This window comes from Emys orbicularis, chromosome 12 (genome assembly GCF_028017835.1).
Source record: "Emys orbicularis isolate rEmyOrb1 chromosome 12, rEmyOrb1.hap1, whole genome shotgun sequence".
NCBI classification, from domain to species: domain Eukaryota; kingdom Metazoa; phylum Chordata; order Testudines; family Emydidae; genus Emys; species Emys orbicularis.
Genome location: NC_088694.1, coordinates 33,183,505 through 33,199,957, shown reverse-complemented (window position 1 = coordinate 33,199,957; position 16,453 = coordinate 33,183,505). Strand labels below are relative to the sequence as shown.

The following is a 16,453-nucleotide window of genomic DNA, read 5'->3' as shown; positions in this document are numbered from 1 at the left end:
TTTTAGATACCCAAAAATTTTATTATATTACATAGGTGGAATGATTGAACAGGGGCATTAGTCTTCAGGTTAAAAAAATCCCATGCTCCAGGTTAGCAGCGGATTCCCATGCCAATGGCCATGAATGTCCCAAACGTGCCACCACTTTGCATCATGGTTTTGCCAACTCCACCCATCAGTTCTCGTCCTCTCATGCCAATCCTGAAAGAGAGAAAACAGTGCAAGATTCCACACAGGCTGACCAAGGCCATTCTACTGCTGAAGTGACAATCCATTCCTGACAGATTGGAAAGCATATTGGATTTTATCATCGGACATTCTTTTATCAGGTGCCTGGCAGGAGAGTTGGCTTAATTCACTTCTAGACTGTACAGACAACGTGCTTTTTAGGTTTTGGAGCAAGTGACTTCAGGGTGCATAGGATGAGTGGGAGGGGAGAATGGATGCACTCCCTTGTGTCTGTGATCCATTGGAAGGACGGGGAGGGGCAGCTTGCTTCTTTGTGTCTGTGACATGTCAGTTATACAGGCTAAGGAGGAGAATTCACCACTCTATGTATGGAGTGCCAGAGGGGAGAGACTCTGGACGCTTGCATCTGGGCCCTGTCTAGCCGCATGTGCTTGAGGCAGTGAGATTTACTACATTTAAAGGGACACTATCAACTAAAAATGAAGTGGGAACTTTTTAAGCCCAACTGAATCTTTGCTACAGCTGCATTTTTTTTTCTGTTTGCAGGAGGTTGGACAATAAAAATAAGCAAAGTGATTTTCTCCCTCAGGTTCCTCCTGCTGCAATATTTGCATGGAAAGTTTAATTGTTTATAACCACTTGTGTGCATTTGGACTTTTAAAATGTGCTGGTTTATTTGCCATGAGTTTTATAAACATTTTGTTTTACATGAGTTAAATTTGGGGGCAAATTGAAGCAGCTAATATCCCTTTTACCAAGTCAGATAAAAAGCAATCTCTTACTGCTCCTTCAGATCATCCAGGATTGCATTTCCTGCCAATATTGTGGTGCCTATGAACAACATTCACCAGGATTTGAAGAGGATCAATGGGAGGGATATGGGGGGTTGTGTTTGTTTGTTTTTTAAACACAACTTTTAGAACAACTCATGTTTCTTGTTTCTCCCATTCAGTGTAGTCATGGCCATATATCAGTGATGTTAGCTGAAGAGAATTCAAATAAGCGCATATATATTTTTGGTGTAAGATACTAAAGAGCCCATCGGTCTACCAGTTCTTTATAATTTATAATATTGCATGTACAGAGAAACACTGAACACTTCAGGATAACTGCTCTCAACGAATGAGTCATTGATATGCAATGAAAACAGGACGTAAAGACAACAGAAGACCCTGCCAGATGCCACATACAACCTCCAGTGCTAAGAGAAGAGCTCTTTGTATGTTTGTACATGGCAAGCAAAGGCAGCTTGTCCAATTTCTAATTCTACACCTTGGATGCTCCAAATCTTCAGCCTGGTTTAGAGCCACAGGTAGCATTCCATCTATGTTACAAAATGGAACAAGGTCTTTAGATCCCCTCCCTCTGTCCCAGTTTCTCCTAGGACTGACATTTACAATTAACTGCGTCCAACATACCTGAGGCAGGAAAATGTGCCAAACAGTGCCCCTGCCGCCATGCCAACAGCAAAGCCCATCATGAAGCCCATTTTCACTCTGTCAAAGCAGTTGGGCTGGGACTGTCCATATGGCCCCACAGTCACAGGCATCTGGAAAAGAAGCAAGACACTTAAAACAAAAAAGAAAACCCCCCCACACCCCGACCTACCACCTCCTCCTGTGGATGACAAGCTTCCTGCTGGATTGGACAGCAGCAGCTGTGAAGACACTACGTGCCTGAGGCCATGTCTACACTAGAGAGTCCACAGCGGCGCTTCTGTCGGTGTAACTTGTGTCACTCAGAGGTGGGTTTTTTCACATCCCTGAGCGACAGAAGTTACACCGACTAAAGTGGTAGGGTAGACTTAGGCTATATCTACACTGCACTTTCATTGAGTGACAAAAGTTTTAACGGGTGTGAAAAAAACCACACCCCTAAATGACAAACGTTGTAATGATGAAAAGCACTGGAGTGGACAGCGCTTCGTCGGTGGAGAAGCTATCGCCCCTTGTTGGGTACAGTTTTATTTTGTCATCAGGAGAGCTCTCTCCTGGCAACAAAGGGCAGCTACGCTGCGCGCCTTACAATGGCAAGGCTTTGGCGGCCTGGCTGTGCTGCTGGAAGCTGTGCAATGTAGACATAGCCATGGCCTGAGTCTCATACAATTTAGGAGAGGGCATGTGCAAACTGAGTATTTGCATGCCAATGTGACTAGCTAGTTCTCTGTGCAGTCACAGTACCTGCTCATTCAGCTACCACTTATTAGCACCTAACAAGACTTTTCTATAGGAATTTACTAGCAAAACACTGAGCAACCTGATTCCAGAGCCTCAGCTTTACTTCGTCTCTCCACCTTACAGTTCCCATTCCTAAATAGAGGACGTGCTGTCAGGGAACAGAGAAGGTTTTCACACGCTTGCATCTTGGCCCAATACTGGGAACAGACAGGAGCAAAAGGAGGACTGTCCTGATGATAGACTTGTTTTGCTCCCACACAAACCGTCACACCTCCATTAACAGTCACTATGGGTATGTCTACACTGGAAACTTCAAAGTGCTGCTGTGGGAACGCTCCCGTGGCAACACTTTGAAGTGCGAGTGTGGCTGCGTGCGAGTGCTGGGAGACAGCTTTCCCAGCGCTCCTGGTAATCCACCTCCACGAGAGGATTAGCTCCGAGCGCTGGGAGCCTGTCTTCACTATCGCTTTAAAGTGCTCAGACTTGCTGCGCTCAGGTGGGTGATTTTTCACCCCCCTAGCCAGCAAGTTAGAGCGCTACAAAAAGGAAGTGTAGACAAGCCCTATATTTCTGACAAAGGACTTGAGGGGACTCCATTCAGTCTGAGAGAGAGCCTCTCCTTGATAAGCATTGCCTGGAGGGGTTGTTGAAAGCAAAAATCCTTCCCTCCCTGAACACACTGCATCCAAGGCACTCCCACACACCCTACTGGCTGATGCATGAAACAGCCGACTCCCAAATTCCTAGCCCCTAGGCTATTTGTATTATGTCGATTTTTTCCCCCCATTCAGAGCAGGGGGAAAAAATCTGACAGGACTTCACTTTCTGTAACAAAGATTCACATTAAAATTCCCCTGTGCTCAACGCTGTATGCGAATTTCAGTACTTGCAAAAGGTGCTGGTTGACAGCTCTGGAGATTGTGGTTCTTTTTATCCCCAGAACACACAGTTTGGGCAATTGCAGTCAGGGTGGATAAAAATCAATGCTTTTTTTTTTATTTAAATTGGATTTTTTTGATAAAATGCTTTTTGAGGGAAAAAACCTGTCTAAAGATAATTTTAATTAAGATACATTATAGCTCAAAGATATCTCATCATGGAATAGGGATTATAAATTCTAATTTTATAGTATGAGACAACATATTCATGTAATGTTTAAGAAAAGTTTTGTAAATGAGTTCCAATAGTTCATGGATTAGGGACCCAATTTTACGGGGTTCCAGGGGCTTCTGTATAGATTACTTAGGTTAATCTTTCTATCTACCCAATGAAACTCAGTGCTCAGTCTAGAAGATACCATCAGAGATGCTTAGGTTTGCAGTTCTCAAACTGTGGATTTGTGTCTCCAGAGACAACATGTTTCTAACAGCAAAAATGTTTTAGATAAATAATATATAGAGGTGAGAAATAACAGACTTCAACTCTATTGTCCCTCTGCAAATTTGTATACCCAATCAATCCCTTACCTCTCTCTAAAAGTGCAAAGTTTCAAAAAGTTCAATGAATAGAAGATAGTTGGGGGCAGAATAGATCTGAAGAAGAAGAAGTCTGGAGATAAATGTGAGAAGGGAGGGACAGGCAGTAGAAACAAAAGTGAAACTGTTTGAGCAGCATATTCCATAAGTCTCGAGGACTTTCTGAGTGTAGCCTTCATTGATTTGAGATCTACCATACCATTCTCTCACTAAAAGTGAAAACCTATAATGGCAGCAGGCTGTAAGAGAGACCCAGCTTGGGAATATTTTAACGAAGTTCCTCTACCTGTGGGTAAGACAGGCATGCATGCAAAACACAAACAGTGCAACAAAGAAATGCAAGGCCTGGCTGCCCAAACGAAACAACATCATGAGAAGTGTTCCTTCTCAGGAGGAAGCTGCCTTGAAGATGATGAAAGGAACGTCTCTGAACATGCAGGATCTTCAGGTTGGTAAACTTTTTTATTTCCTACTTCTTTCTTAAGGACTGCCTGTCTTCCTTCTGGACTATTCTTGAATTCTCATGTTTGAGCAAAAAATATAGTTGTTACTCTATGGTACTATTATTTTAGATGCAGTTGATATAAAAAAATAAATAGCTGAAATAGGCAGATCTTCCTCTTACAATTTCACCTTTAAAGTAGCACTGAGTGTCAGTGAATGCAATGAGTAATACTAAATGAGCAGTATGGTAATAATAATTAAATAACTGCATTGACTTATTTTGTTTACGAGAATCCATCCTCAACATACAGGATTCTGAAGACTATTCACCTTCAAGATCACCATCATTTTCTATAGTTTCAGAGTTATCTGTCAACGATAGTGTTTCAGTCATATCATGTATGTCACATAGCCACAGTATATCACCTGTAGCAAAAAGAAAAAGAAATCTCCATCATCCAGAAAACACCACAGATAAGTTTGTGATAAGAACCAGCAGATTAGAAAAAGAGGTAATTGATGAAAAAATTTCCCCGTTTGTTTATGCAACAAACTCTCCTTTCCTTATGATTGAGAACCCACACATCATTAACATGGTTCAGTCATTAAGACCAGGATACAGTCCACCCAACAGAGCAGATGTCACAGGCAAATTGCTGGATAAAGTGTATGAAAGAAATTGAGCAGTGTGCAAAAGATCTAGAGGGTGAAATTGTTAACCTGAGTCTTGATGGGTAGAGCAATGTCCACAATGATCATGTTGTATGTGCTTGTGTGACAACAGAAGAAGGGAATGTCTTCCTTACAGAAACAATTGATACACCAGGAAATGCACACACAGCAGAATACTTACAAGAAGTAGCAGTAAAAGCTATAATAAACGGTGAAAAAAAATTAAAATGTCTAGTACTCAGCTTGGTCACAGACAATGCTGCAAATGTATCCAAGATGAGAAGAAAGTATTTAGAAGAGAGTCCAGAGCTAATAGCATATGGTTGCAGTGCTCATTTGATGCACCTCCTAGCCAAAGACTTCAGTGTACCAGAAATAAAGGCTAATGTTGTTGAAATTGCAAAATACTTGCGTAACAACCACTTTGCAGCAGCTGCTCTAAAAAAGTGGGAGGAACCAAGCTAACTCTCCTACAAGACGTGCGATGGAACTCAGTTGTGGACTGTTTTGAGCACTGTATCAAGAACTGGCCTAATCTGATGACAGTTTGTGAACAAAATCGTGAAAAAATAGATGGCACTGTCACAGCCAAAGATCTCAACATTGGGCTTAAGAGAAATGTTGAACACATGCTGAGTACCCTGAAGCCTATTTCTGTAGCCTTGAACAAAATGCAGGGCAATAGCTGTTTTATTGCTGACGCTGTTGAAATTTGAAAGGAACTGAGTGAGATTTTAAAAAGAGAAATATGCAAAGTTAAATTACAAGCATTAAAAAAAAAATTGGAGAAGCACTATCTGCAGCTCATTTTCTTGCAAATATTCTCAATACTCGCTACCAGGGTCAAACCTTAACTGCTGAAGAAGAGGAGTTAGCTATGACATGGAAATCCAGCAACCATCCTGCCATAATGCCAACTATAAACAAACTTCAGAGCTAAGGGTGAACCATTCAAGAAATATATGTTTGCTGATGATGTTTTAAAGAAAGTCACACCAGTGAACTGGTGGAAGTCACTTAAGCACTTGGATTCAAAGACGGTTGAAGTGATAATCTCACTTTTAACAGCAGTAGCTTCTTCTGCCAGTGTAGAAAGAATATTTTCTTCCTTTGGACTAATTCATTAGAAATTGAGAAATTGTTTGGGACCTGAAAAAGCAGGAAAGCTTGTTTTTCTTTTCCAGATTATGAACAAACAGGAAAATGAAGGTGAAGACGACCGAGTTAACTGCAGAAGCCAATATTTTAAGTTTCTCATGTTGACCTGGCTGACAGAGTCGATTAAATTTTTTATTTAATATTTCATTTAACTATTTTAGTTAAAAACAATTTTAACAGAAACAAACCTGATTTTAAAAAAATTGAATGTTTAACTAAATTCAAACATTCAAACGCTGGTTTTGTTAAAATATCATGTTTGCTGCTGAAGAAAAAAAATCCAGTATACATAACGTTGTTGTTTTAGTTAATCAAACAGTTTAAATGTCTGTCTGGTGACGTTCTCCTCCTAATACAGCCTGGCAAGAAAATCCTCCAAATATTAATGATTAACCTGTTGAATTGGAGATCATTCACCTCCCAGTGACTTCATAAATATCTGCTTCAATTACCTTTGGTAAATGAAATAACCAATCAATCATTCATTTTCTGATATAGCTGTAAAACTAATCTGAAAAGTTTTCAAAATGAATCACTTTAAAAATGTATAGTGTGTACCTTCTAAAAATGAAACCTGCATCTATCTCTGAGTTGTGAAGAATACGTATTAAGCTTATAACAACCAACAAGAACGCACTTTCATGTAGAAATCCATGATTATATCGAGTCTTCCTGACTAGAATTTAAATCAAATCCATCCTGATTGCAGTGCACCATTCTCCACACTGCCCCACAGATATGCCGCTGCCTGCTGGAGAGACCACTTTTAGGAATTAGAGCTGAGTTCAGTTGCCATGCCTGTTCAATCTGTGGTGGTGGTGTATGTCCAGTACAAACTGGACTAAGACTAATAACTCATTTCACATATGGCACTTGTCAGTCATCTGATGGTAATAACTTTCAGTTACTACCAACCTGAGGTGAAAATGAATGATGACCTTGTGATTGAAAGCCTCTGTATCCCTTTTCTAATCTGCCAATGAGCCATACAGTCTCTCTAATATCTACATTTAATAGATACTCAATTAGACATGCGTTTATTGGATTAGAGAGAATTTCTAATAGCTTGGAATTCCCCTGTCCAATACGGGGCAGACAAATGGCATTTTGAAACAATGAGCAAAGGTAAGGGAGAGATAGGAAGGATTAGATAAAAGGCAGACTTTACAATGGGTTAGGGTGTGCCAATGCACTGGAATGGTCCAACATGATAGATGCAAAAACAAACACCTATTGCATAATTTTGGACTATTAATGATAAATAATAGTATTACTTAGTTCATATATTTAACAGGATGGTGAACAGCATAACAGATGTCTGGCATTAAAGACCTGTCCAGACAACAAATTATAGTGTTTTAAAACTGCGTTAGCTAGCATAATTTCAAACCCCCTTTTACATTTAGTAAAGATACAAATTAGCACCTTTAATTTGGCTGGTCACGTTATAACCTGGGGGGAGCCTCCACTAGATGTAAAAGGAGGTTTCAAATTATGTTAGCTAACCAGATTTGAAAAAGCATTTTCATCATCCAAATGGACACTAAGAAACTCTCCCTGCCCCCTCCAGTCCCTAGAACTCAAGCACTCACACTTTGTCAGTGAAAATCAGAAATATTATATATTCATAATCTGCTACAAACAGGTCTCAGATTGTGACAGAAGCTCATCCACACAAACATCAGTCTAGGTTTTATACTTCTTTCTCAGTTCCTATGAAGTGTCATAAACTCTGTACATTCTGCATTCACAGTTGGCAAATACATTTGGCCAACAGACAGAGATTACTAGTTTTATTTTGTCCCGCCTCCCCCCCAAAAAACCCATGCTAGGTAAAACTGCCTCCTTCCAGATTATGCAGCAACCAAAACTGTTCATCTGAAGGCTGCAAAAAACTCCTTGAACTACCTGTTGCTTTTTAAACTCTGGTATTATTCTAACCAGGACAAGCATAGTCTTGGCCATAAAGCATTTTGCAGCCAAACGTTTTGTGTGATGCCCAGAACACAGAGTGTCCTTCTCCAACAAGTTTCCCTCACATAAAGAGGCATATACAGAAAACGGTCAGAGACTGGACATTTCTGAGCAGCCACGTTGTGAATAGCTTAGGCCAGAGCAAAGAAGAGGCTGCTTCCATTCCCCTACGTTGTCCCAAGAGGGGCATGGTCAATAATCAAGACTAGGGGGAAAAGTAATGAGCTACAGCAGCAAGGAATAACGCTTCTCTGGGGAAAGGAGACTGGACAGTTTAGCTCAGAGAGGAAACAATCGGAACAGAACATGAGCGAGGCGCATAGAGATGTCCCCGCCCCGAGGGGGCCAGGCCCCTGTTCGCCCTGTCACACAGCACAGGGACGCGGAGGCATTAGAGGAGAGGCTGCGGCGGGCAGCTGCGGAACTCACTGCCACAGGACATTAGCGAGGCCCCCGGCTTGGCAGGGCTGGGGCAAGCCCTGGCGCCTGCACGGTGTGGAGCCGGGACCCTGCGGCCGCGGGAAACTCCATGGGCCCGGCTAATCCCAGGCGCTCTGTGGCGCGCTCCCGCCCAGCCCGCTCCTGGGGGCGCCCGGGGAGCCCTCACCTCGCTCCTCGCTTCGCTCCTCGCCTCCGGCCAGCACGCGCCAGTCCTCCGTCACTTCCGGCGCGCTGCGATGACGACACGCGGGTCGGGGTGAAAGGGCAGGAGCTATTTCCGGGCCTGGCTGTCGCGGGGATGTTGCTGCTGCTGTGGAGGGTGGCGGCGCTGCGGGGGGCCCGTGGGCTCGGGGGCGCGCCGGCCCGGCGGCTCTCGGGGGCGGCCCGGCGCCACGAGAGTGAGTGGGGCGTGTCCGCGCGGGGCTGGGCCAAGGGGCCGGGCGCGGAGGGGAGCCCGAGGGCCTGGCGGGGCTCAGGGGCGGCGGTGAAGGCGCCGAGCTATCGCGGGGAGCGGGGGGTTTGGCCCGGCCGCCGTGTGGTGCCCGGGTTGCTATGGCTGGTGAGCACGGGAGGGGGCGGGGATGGCCCATGAGAAGGGAGCCCATTGGGTATAGTGCTAACCTGGCCTCAGTTCCCCGCCCCCCACAGACACCCGGAGTGCCCTTGGGCAAGTCTCTCGGTGCCTCAGTCGTCACCTGTGACACGGGGATAATGGCCCACCCGAGTGTTGTGACTGGCGTGTCAGACACAGCAGTGATGGCGGCCCTAGAAGCACCTCAGACAGAAAAGGGTGTTAAAGGTTCAGCCCTCCTGATGTTTCTTTTCTTGTACGCCATGCTGCCTGCTCCCCTGGGCTGGCTGAAAAGGCCACTTGCCAGAATGCAGGGGGTGTCTTTGCCCCCTATCCTAGCAGTACAGGTCGTGACTGGTTCTCCTTTGGAGTGCCCAATGTGGTGCATGTTCTCATTAGAAAGGTTCCATGCTCACTATGGGTTCCCTGATTTCTTCTCCTGCACCACTGTCTGCTCCTGTTGTTGGAAAGTTTCGCCTTTCTCCTCTCCTTCGCGTTGCGTCCTTACTTGTCCCTTGTGCTTGCTGGGCAGCTATCATTGTAGTATATATATATTTTTCCTCTCTAGAAAAAGGCCTTGGTGAAGAATCCACGCTCCGGCCGTTGTATATGGATGTCCAGGCAACTACTCCTCTGGTTGGTAAAATGATTTGAACATACACTAGTGCCCTAGAATGAACCCTATAGTTGTAACCAGATGGGGTATGGGTAAGGATGGGGGGAGGGATAGCTCAGTGGTTTGAGCAATTGCCTGCTAAACCCAGGGTTGTGAGTTCAGTTCTTGAGGGGGCCACTTAGGGATCTGGGGCAAAATCAGTACTTGGTCCTGCTAGTGAAGGCAGCGGGCTGGACTCGATGAGGTCCCTTCCAGCTCTATGAGATAGGTATATCTCCATATATATATTTTTTTATAAGATATCATGGATTCTGTGACTTCCAGAGATCTCCGTGACATTGTCCGCCTCAGCCCTGTGCCGAAGCTCTCGGGCAGCTCAGGGCGGGGGGCGGATGCAGACCCCTCCCACCGCAGCAGGGCTTGGGCTTTCATCTCCCACCCCTCAAGCTTCAGTCATCCCCCATCAACTCCTCACCCCTATTATTTTTAGTAAAAGTCACAGACAGGTTATGGGCCTCCGTGAATTTTTTTGTTTATTGCCAGCAAACCTGTCTGTGACTTTTACTAAAAATAACTGTGACAGAATCTTAACCTTAATGATGGGGAATGCAGACTTCAATTAGCAAATCAGAGTGCTCATGAGTAACTATGGGAAGAGCTGTATTCTTGCCAGAAGAATGATCACCTTGTAATGAAGCCCAATATCTACTCTTCCTTATTTGTTCTTGATGTGTCATTCCTTCCCACACTGAATCTCTCTATTAGCTTCCTTCTCTTACCACATCAAACTCAAGCTTCTTGTTCTCATAGTGTACATAATCTCCTATCCAATTACATCTTGGCTTTCCCCAGCACCCACTCCTTCTCACTGCACTCTTCCCAAGGAACATTGAAAACATGGAGGGATTGAGAAGAGACTGCCTTATTTGTGCTTAAAAGAAAGTCCAGTTGTTTACCCAGTTTAAGGCACTCACCATCTTTGTTGTGGTCACTGTGGTGATAAGCATCTCCATTCAGTGGTACACCAAACTAATTTTAACGATGGTCTGCAATTAAAATTCTAACCTTGTACTTTAGTAACAGTTGAGGAGCAGGTCTTTCTCCAGAAGTCTCATCTTCTCCACTCAGCATAATTTTGTTACAGCCAGAATGTCATTCATCAACACTTGTATATTGTGAGGTTTAATAATTAGAAACCTCTTCATATTCCTGGGGGAAACTTACAATAAATGTACCTTGAGGTGGTGGCTATTATCAAGTACTGTCTTGTCATGTCATTTGAATTAAATAAATTCTGAAGTGATGAAGGGTCATCTTGGATAAAATGTAAAACTTTTCAAAATTCTGTTTTACATCATTTCCTGTGACTGTTAGGGGGTCTTGTGTTTCTTTTGCTTAGAAAGTCCTTGCTCTTCTGAGACAGATTTCTGATTTAGTTCAAGGTTTGGCTTGTAAGATTGCGTTGGATGTTGTTGCAGGATGTTATTAGCAAACGTTTGCCAGTCACCAGATAGGTTAATACAGAGTGTATGTAAAATGTTTTTGCATCCACAGTAGTTTGGAATAAGCTGGCTGCTGGTCTGGGATAAAGCAGAGCATACGTATTGCAGGGGAAAGAAAGAGGGAGGAAAAACAAAATGCTTTTTTTCTGCTATTAAAAAAGTGTCTCTTGTCTTCTAGGACCCCAGAGTTTTGGACAGCATGCTCCCTTATCTAATGCACTACTATGGCAACCCACATTCCAGGACTCATGCCTATGGCTGGGAGAGTGAGTCTGCTATGGAACGAGCCAGGCAGGTGAGGCTTTTCAGCCCCACCACAGAACATAAATACGTTTTCCTGTTCATAAACTAGTTGCTTAAAAAATAAAAATATCCCAACCCGCATAATTCTGGTTTAGTTCCTAGGAGGTGGGACTTGGCAACTTGATCTCTAGCAATTTAAGAATTTACTATGTTATGTATAGTTTGGCAAACTCAAAACAAAACACATACAGTAACTCCTCACTTAACGTTGTAGTTATGTTCCTGAAAAATGCGACTTTAAGTGAAACGATGTTAAGCGAATCCAATTTCCCCATAAGAATTAATGTAAATGGGGGGGTTAGGTTCCAGGGAAATTTTTTTCCCCAGACAAAAGACTATATTTTATATACACACACACACACACACTATAAGTTTTAAACAAACAGTTTAATACTGTACACAGCAATGATGATTGTGAAGCTTGGTTGAGATGGTGAAGTAAGAGGGTGGGATATTTCCCAGGGAATTCCTTACTGCTAAATGGGCTGAGCCCTCAAGGGTTAACACATTGTTGTCAATGTAGCCTCACACTCTACAAGGCAGCACAAATGGAGGGAGGGGAGACAGCATGGCAGGCAGAGAGACACACCTTGTGCGTGTGTGTGAGAGAGAGAGATGCGCATTGCCCCTTTAAATATGCTGACCCCACTCTAAGTACATTGCCTTTTTAAGTAGATCAGCAAGTTGAGACAGCAGCTGCTGCCAGCATGTTCCCTCTGTCCTGAGCCCTGTCATGTGTACCCTGCTCTGTGGAGATGGGGTAAGCGGGGGGCAGGAGCAGGGGGGAGGGGGACACCCTGACATTGGCGCCCCACCCCCCCGCACAGCAAGCAGGAGGCTCCCAGGAGCAGCTCCAAGGCAGAGGGCGGGAGCAGCACATGGCAGTGGGGGGAGGGACAGCTGAACTGCCAGGCAATTGATAGCCTGCTGGGCGGCTGCCGCACAGGGAACTTAGGGGAGCGGGGAGCTGATACGGGGGGGCTGCTGGTCCACCCTGGTTCCAAGCCCCCACCAGCTAGCTGCAACGGGCTGCTCTTTCTGCAAGCAGTGGACAAAGCAGGCGGCTGCCAAACAACATTATAAGGGAACATTGCGCAACTTTAAACGAGCATGTTCTCTAATTGATCAGCAACGAAATAACGTTAACCGGGACGACTTTAAGTGAGGAGTTACTGTATTTTATATTAAAACAATTTAAGTAGTGGTGACTTGGGTGTGTGTCGGGGGAGGCTTTCCAAAACTCCTCAGGGGTTTGAAAATCCATGGGACTTGTCGTGCTAAGTCCCTCTGGCACCTGTGAAAATCTCCCCCTCGGGCATGTATCTGCCCTTGCATTAACTAGACGGTCTTCACGTTTTAATACAACAAGCTAGGTGAATGGATTTTTGCTTTGGTGAGTTTTACATAAGTTAAAGTTTGGGTGTATTTTGGTTGCATATGGGATATATTGCATATTGAATACACTGAATATTTGTTGCATATTTTGTTTTCCCATCCCTTTAGAAGGGTTTATGTTCACAACAAGTGGTAGTATTGAATGCGAATGACCTATGCAAATCCTCCTCCACATTAAAAGAGGAAGTACATGTGTATAATGCCATTTCTAAAGATAGTATCTATAATACTGTCCAGGTTGGGCTAGTATCGGGGTAGAGGAGATGTTCTGGGAGATGCTGTACATATTCTCCGTGTCTGGTGAGCTCAATTTTCATGTTTTGAAATAGCAAATCATTTTCATTTCTTTTTAAACAGCAAGTTGCATCATTAATAGGAGCAGATCCTAGAGAGATTATTTTTACCAGTGGTGCTACAGAATCAAATAATTTAGCAATTAAGGTAAATGGCTGGTTTATAATACAACTGATATATACTAAATTACTTTGAAATCTGTAATGGTTTGGGGTTAAGTCCTGTTGTCAAGCTGCCAATGATCCATCTGTGACTCTGAACGGTTAATAAATTGACAATGATTTTAGTGGAAGGCTTGGTATGCTTGTTTTGTTACAGTCCTAGTTTGACCAACTTGTTCTATGAAGGAATGGACTGCCATGCCACAGTATACCTGGAGGGAGTGGTGGGCTAGTGGGCGGGAGCAGGCTGGCCATGACCCATGGTTTGGAGCAGGTGCAGTACTTTGCCTATTCCTTAAAATGAAGAAATCTTTGAACTGTATTGAAATCCCCCACAATTAACCTAGCTGTTCCAGCAAATTCCTTTGGGCCTGAAATTTTCCATCCTTGGTATTAAAGCAAAGGTGACTTTTTTCCCCTTCAGGCTTGATGAAAATTAGTTTAATTGTTTTTGATATATGCACGTGGGGATTAAAAATCCATTTGTCCCAGGTGGAGTTTTGTGCTCATGTAACTGAAATCTTGATCATAAAGAGTGGCTGAAATCCTGATTATCAATCATTTTCCAAAGTTTTTGATCCTTTAACCCACAGGTGATTATTTTCCTTGTTAATATTTAGAAGATTTTTCATTCTATGTTATCTCCCTCCAAAGAAGCAGAAAATTATAAATCCTTTCTTAATAAATACTTTCAGAATTCAAAGCTATATATTTTTGGAAGCAATTGTAAATAACCAAAAAGTCTAATTTAATGCAAGTACTATTTGTAGATTATAATTGGGAAAGGATGGTGATTGTCTCAGGAGGGACTGGGATGTTGGGTTATCTCCCCACTCCCTTTTCAGATTGAATGTTGATTTGCATATAATAAACCAGTAGGTAAATTTTACTGGAGTGTTGTGGCTAATTCTCTTCATAAGTAGAGCCCTACCAAATTCATGGTCATGAAAAATGCATCAAGGACCGTGAAATCTGGTTTTTCCCGTGAAATCTGGTCTTTTGTGTGCTTTTACCCCATACTATACAGATGTAATGGGGGAGACCAGTGTTTTTCAAACTGGGGGTCCTGACCCAAAAGGGGGTCTGCGCAGAAGTAAGGGTGGCAATACCAGACCAGGCCATCCTTACTTCTGCGTTGCTGCTGGCAGCAGCTCTGCCTTCAGAGCTGGGTTCCCGGCCAGCAGCCACAGCTCTCTGGCCACCCAGCTCTGAAGGCAGAGCAGCTGCCACCAGCAGCGCAGAAATAAGGATAGCAGTACCGCAACCCCCCCTTCAATAACCTTGTGACACCCCCCCCCAACTCCTTTTATGGTCAGGACCCCTACAATTACAACACTAAAATTTCAGATTTAAATATCTGAAATCATGAAATTCATTATTTCAAAAATCCTATGACTGTGGAATTGACCAAAATGGACTGCGAATTTGGTAGGGCCCTGTTCATAAGAGACTTTCTCCCAATAGCCCTTTCAGGCTGCCATGCTGAGTGACCCTGGGAGAAACTTCCTTTTGCTTGATGTCCTGCCCCTTTGAATTTATGTAAATCGCTATCTTTTAAGCAATTTCATAGCAGTTTTATTTTTCATTTAATGTGAACGCCAGGGTGTTGCAAGATTCTATAAATCCAGAAAGAAGCATATAATTACAACTCAGACAGAACACAAGTGTGTGCTGGACTCTTGCCGTTATCTGGAGGCTGAAGGCTTTCGTGTCACTTACTTGCCTGTTAAAAGAAATGGGCTCATAGATTTAAAGGTAAGTTGCTTGTTAGCAAACATGTACAAATTCTCCACATAGCACTATCACCTTAGAGGCCTCAGCATCACTTTTGCTGAAGCATTGCTGTTACACTAAAAACAATTTTATTGATGATCTGTTCCTAATTATCAAAAGACAAAAGAATGGAAATCATACCAGCCAAGTTTTTAAGAGCAGCGTGCCACTTTGGAGAAAACTGTTTCTCTGCCTTTCTGATTTATTTCTTTAATTATGGACTTCTGGAGTAAGAGAATGAATGTCATTAAAAGACAGAGGACAGAATGATATTGTGGTGGAATGGTAGTCCCACAATAGATTTTTGTTTTAATTGGAAAGGAAACATTCTTTAAATCTTTGTTTTGATTTAAAGGATGAGTTTGAGATGCTTATTGTAGTTTATGAATTGCTTGAAATTTTTAGGGAATTTTGAAGGGAAAAAAAACCTAATGTATGAAGTTAGCTATAACTTTCAGAAAAGGACCATGTGATCAAAACATTTCCAGTGTCTAACATTTGTTTTGGATTTCTTTTAAACACATACTAGAGCAGTCTGAAATTAAATGCATGTGGCTCTTTGCTTTGAGTAGTTATGAAAATGTTAAAATAGCAACATGTTTTGTATGAATGATTATTAAGTTTTAAAATTGTAATGTTTGAGTGTTGTCATAAGAGTTCAATTGACACAAAATGTTACTAATAACATAAGCCATGGTGGCAGCATAAAAGTTATGTTGATGCAATGACAGAGGGTTTAGGATGAAGCAGGGTACAACACTGAATGCTTACTGTGGTACTAGAGGAATTCAGAAGGTGCAGTTGTAACCCATGCTAACACAATATGGCTCAGTTGCCCTCTAATGTTCTTCATGTATTGAAAGTGTGTGTGTGTGTGTGTGTGTGCGCGCGCTCGCGCAGTATTGGTTCCTTTTTTCTAACTGAGCATGAAGGAGTTTCTACCTTTCACATACATCATTCTTTCCTCTCAAGGTTCTGTTCTTTTGCTGTGTTATTGCTCAAGTAACAGGGAAGCTGCCAGGAGTTTCAGAGAGAGAGCTCACCCTTTGGTGCTTGTTTTGGTCTTTTCCCTTTTGGTTTTAATTCTCTCTTTTGCTCAGGTCTTGAGCAAAACTCAGATACTCTCCACTGGGTTTAGACAGATATGGTTCCCTCATCTTGGAGGTTATGTGACACCAAGGATTTTCTTGAACCTGTGTCCAAACTAATCTCTTATGTGGTATTAGAATTCCACTTGTCTCTGCTAGGAGTTGATGCATTCCCCCCCAAAACTTCTTTTCGGTAAAGTCTTGCTTCCTTGGCTTCTTC

The 16,453-nt window shown here is 43.0% G+C and overlaps 2 protein-coding genes across 2 annotated transcripts in view; one reads left to right on the top strand and one right to left on the bottom strand.

Annotated features, from left to right (window-relative positions):
- Nucleotides 1-8,779, bottom strand: ROMO1 (reactive oxygen species modulator 1). Its single transcript, XM_065414709.1, has 3 exons — nucleotides 8,697-8,779; nucleotides 1,608-1,738; nucleotides 1-201 (listed from the first exon to the last, which is right to left on the bottom strand). The coding sequence occupies exons 2-3, from the start codon at nucleotides 1,736-1,738 to the stop codon at nucleotides 93-95; spliced, it is 240 nt and encodes a 79-aa protein (XP_065270781.1). The 5' UTR covers nucleotides 8,697-8,779; the 3' UTR covers nucleotides 1-92.
- A 49-nt stretch (nucleotides 8,780-8,828) lies between these two features.
- NFS1 (NFS1 cysteine desulfurase) overlaps nucleotides 8,829-16,453 on the top strand; it is a 32,166-nt gene continuing 24,541 nt past the window's right edge. Inside the window, exons 1-5 of the mRNA XM_065414627.1 lie at nucleotides 8,829-8,928; nucleotides 9,670-9,737; nucleotides 11,398-11,514; nucleotides 13,275-13,358; nucleotides 14,975-15,127. Of these exons, the coding sequence (XP_065270699.1) occupies nucleotides 8,829-8,928; nucleotides 9,670-9,737; nucleotides 11,398-11,514; nucleotides 13,275-13,358; nucleotides 14,975-15,127 (522 nt within the window). The remainder of the gene's footprint in view (nucleotides 8,929-9,669; nucleotides 9,738-11,397; nucleotides 11,515-13,274; nucleotides 13,359-14,974; nucleotides 15,128-16,453) is intronic.

What these genes read in the sequence shown, in the direction of transcription:
- ROMO1 (XM_065414709.1), bottom strand. Translation starts at nt 1,738, where the DNA reads ATGCCTGTGACTGTGGGGCCATATGGACAGTCCCAGCCCAACTGCTTT. An exon ending in GGCACATTTTCCTGCCTCAG is followed by an intron (nt 202 to 1,607) that starts GTATGTTGGACG and finishes TCTCTCTTTCAG; the next exon opens with GATTGGCATGAGAGGACGAG.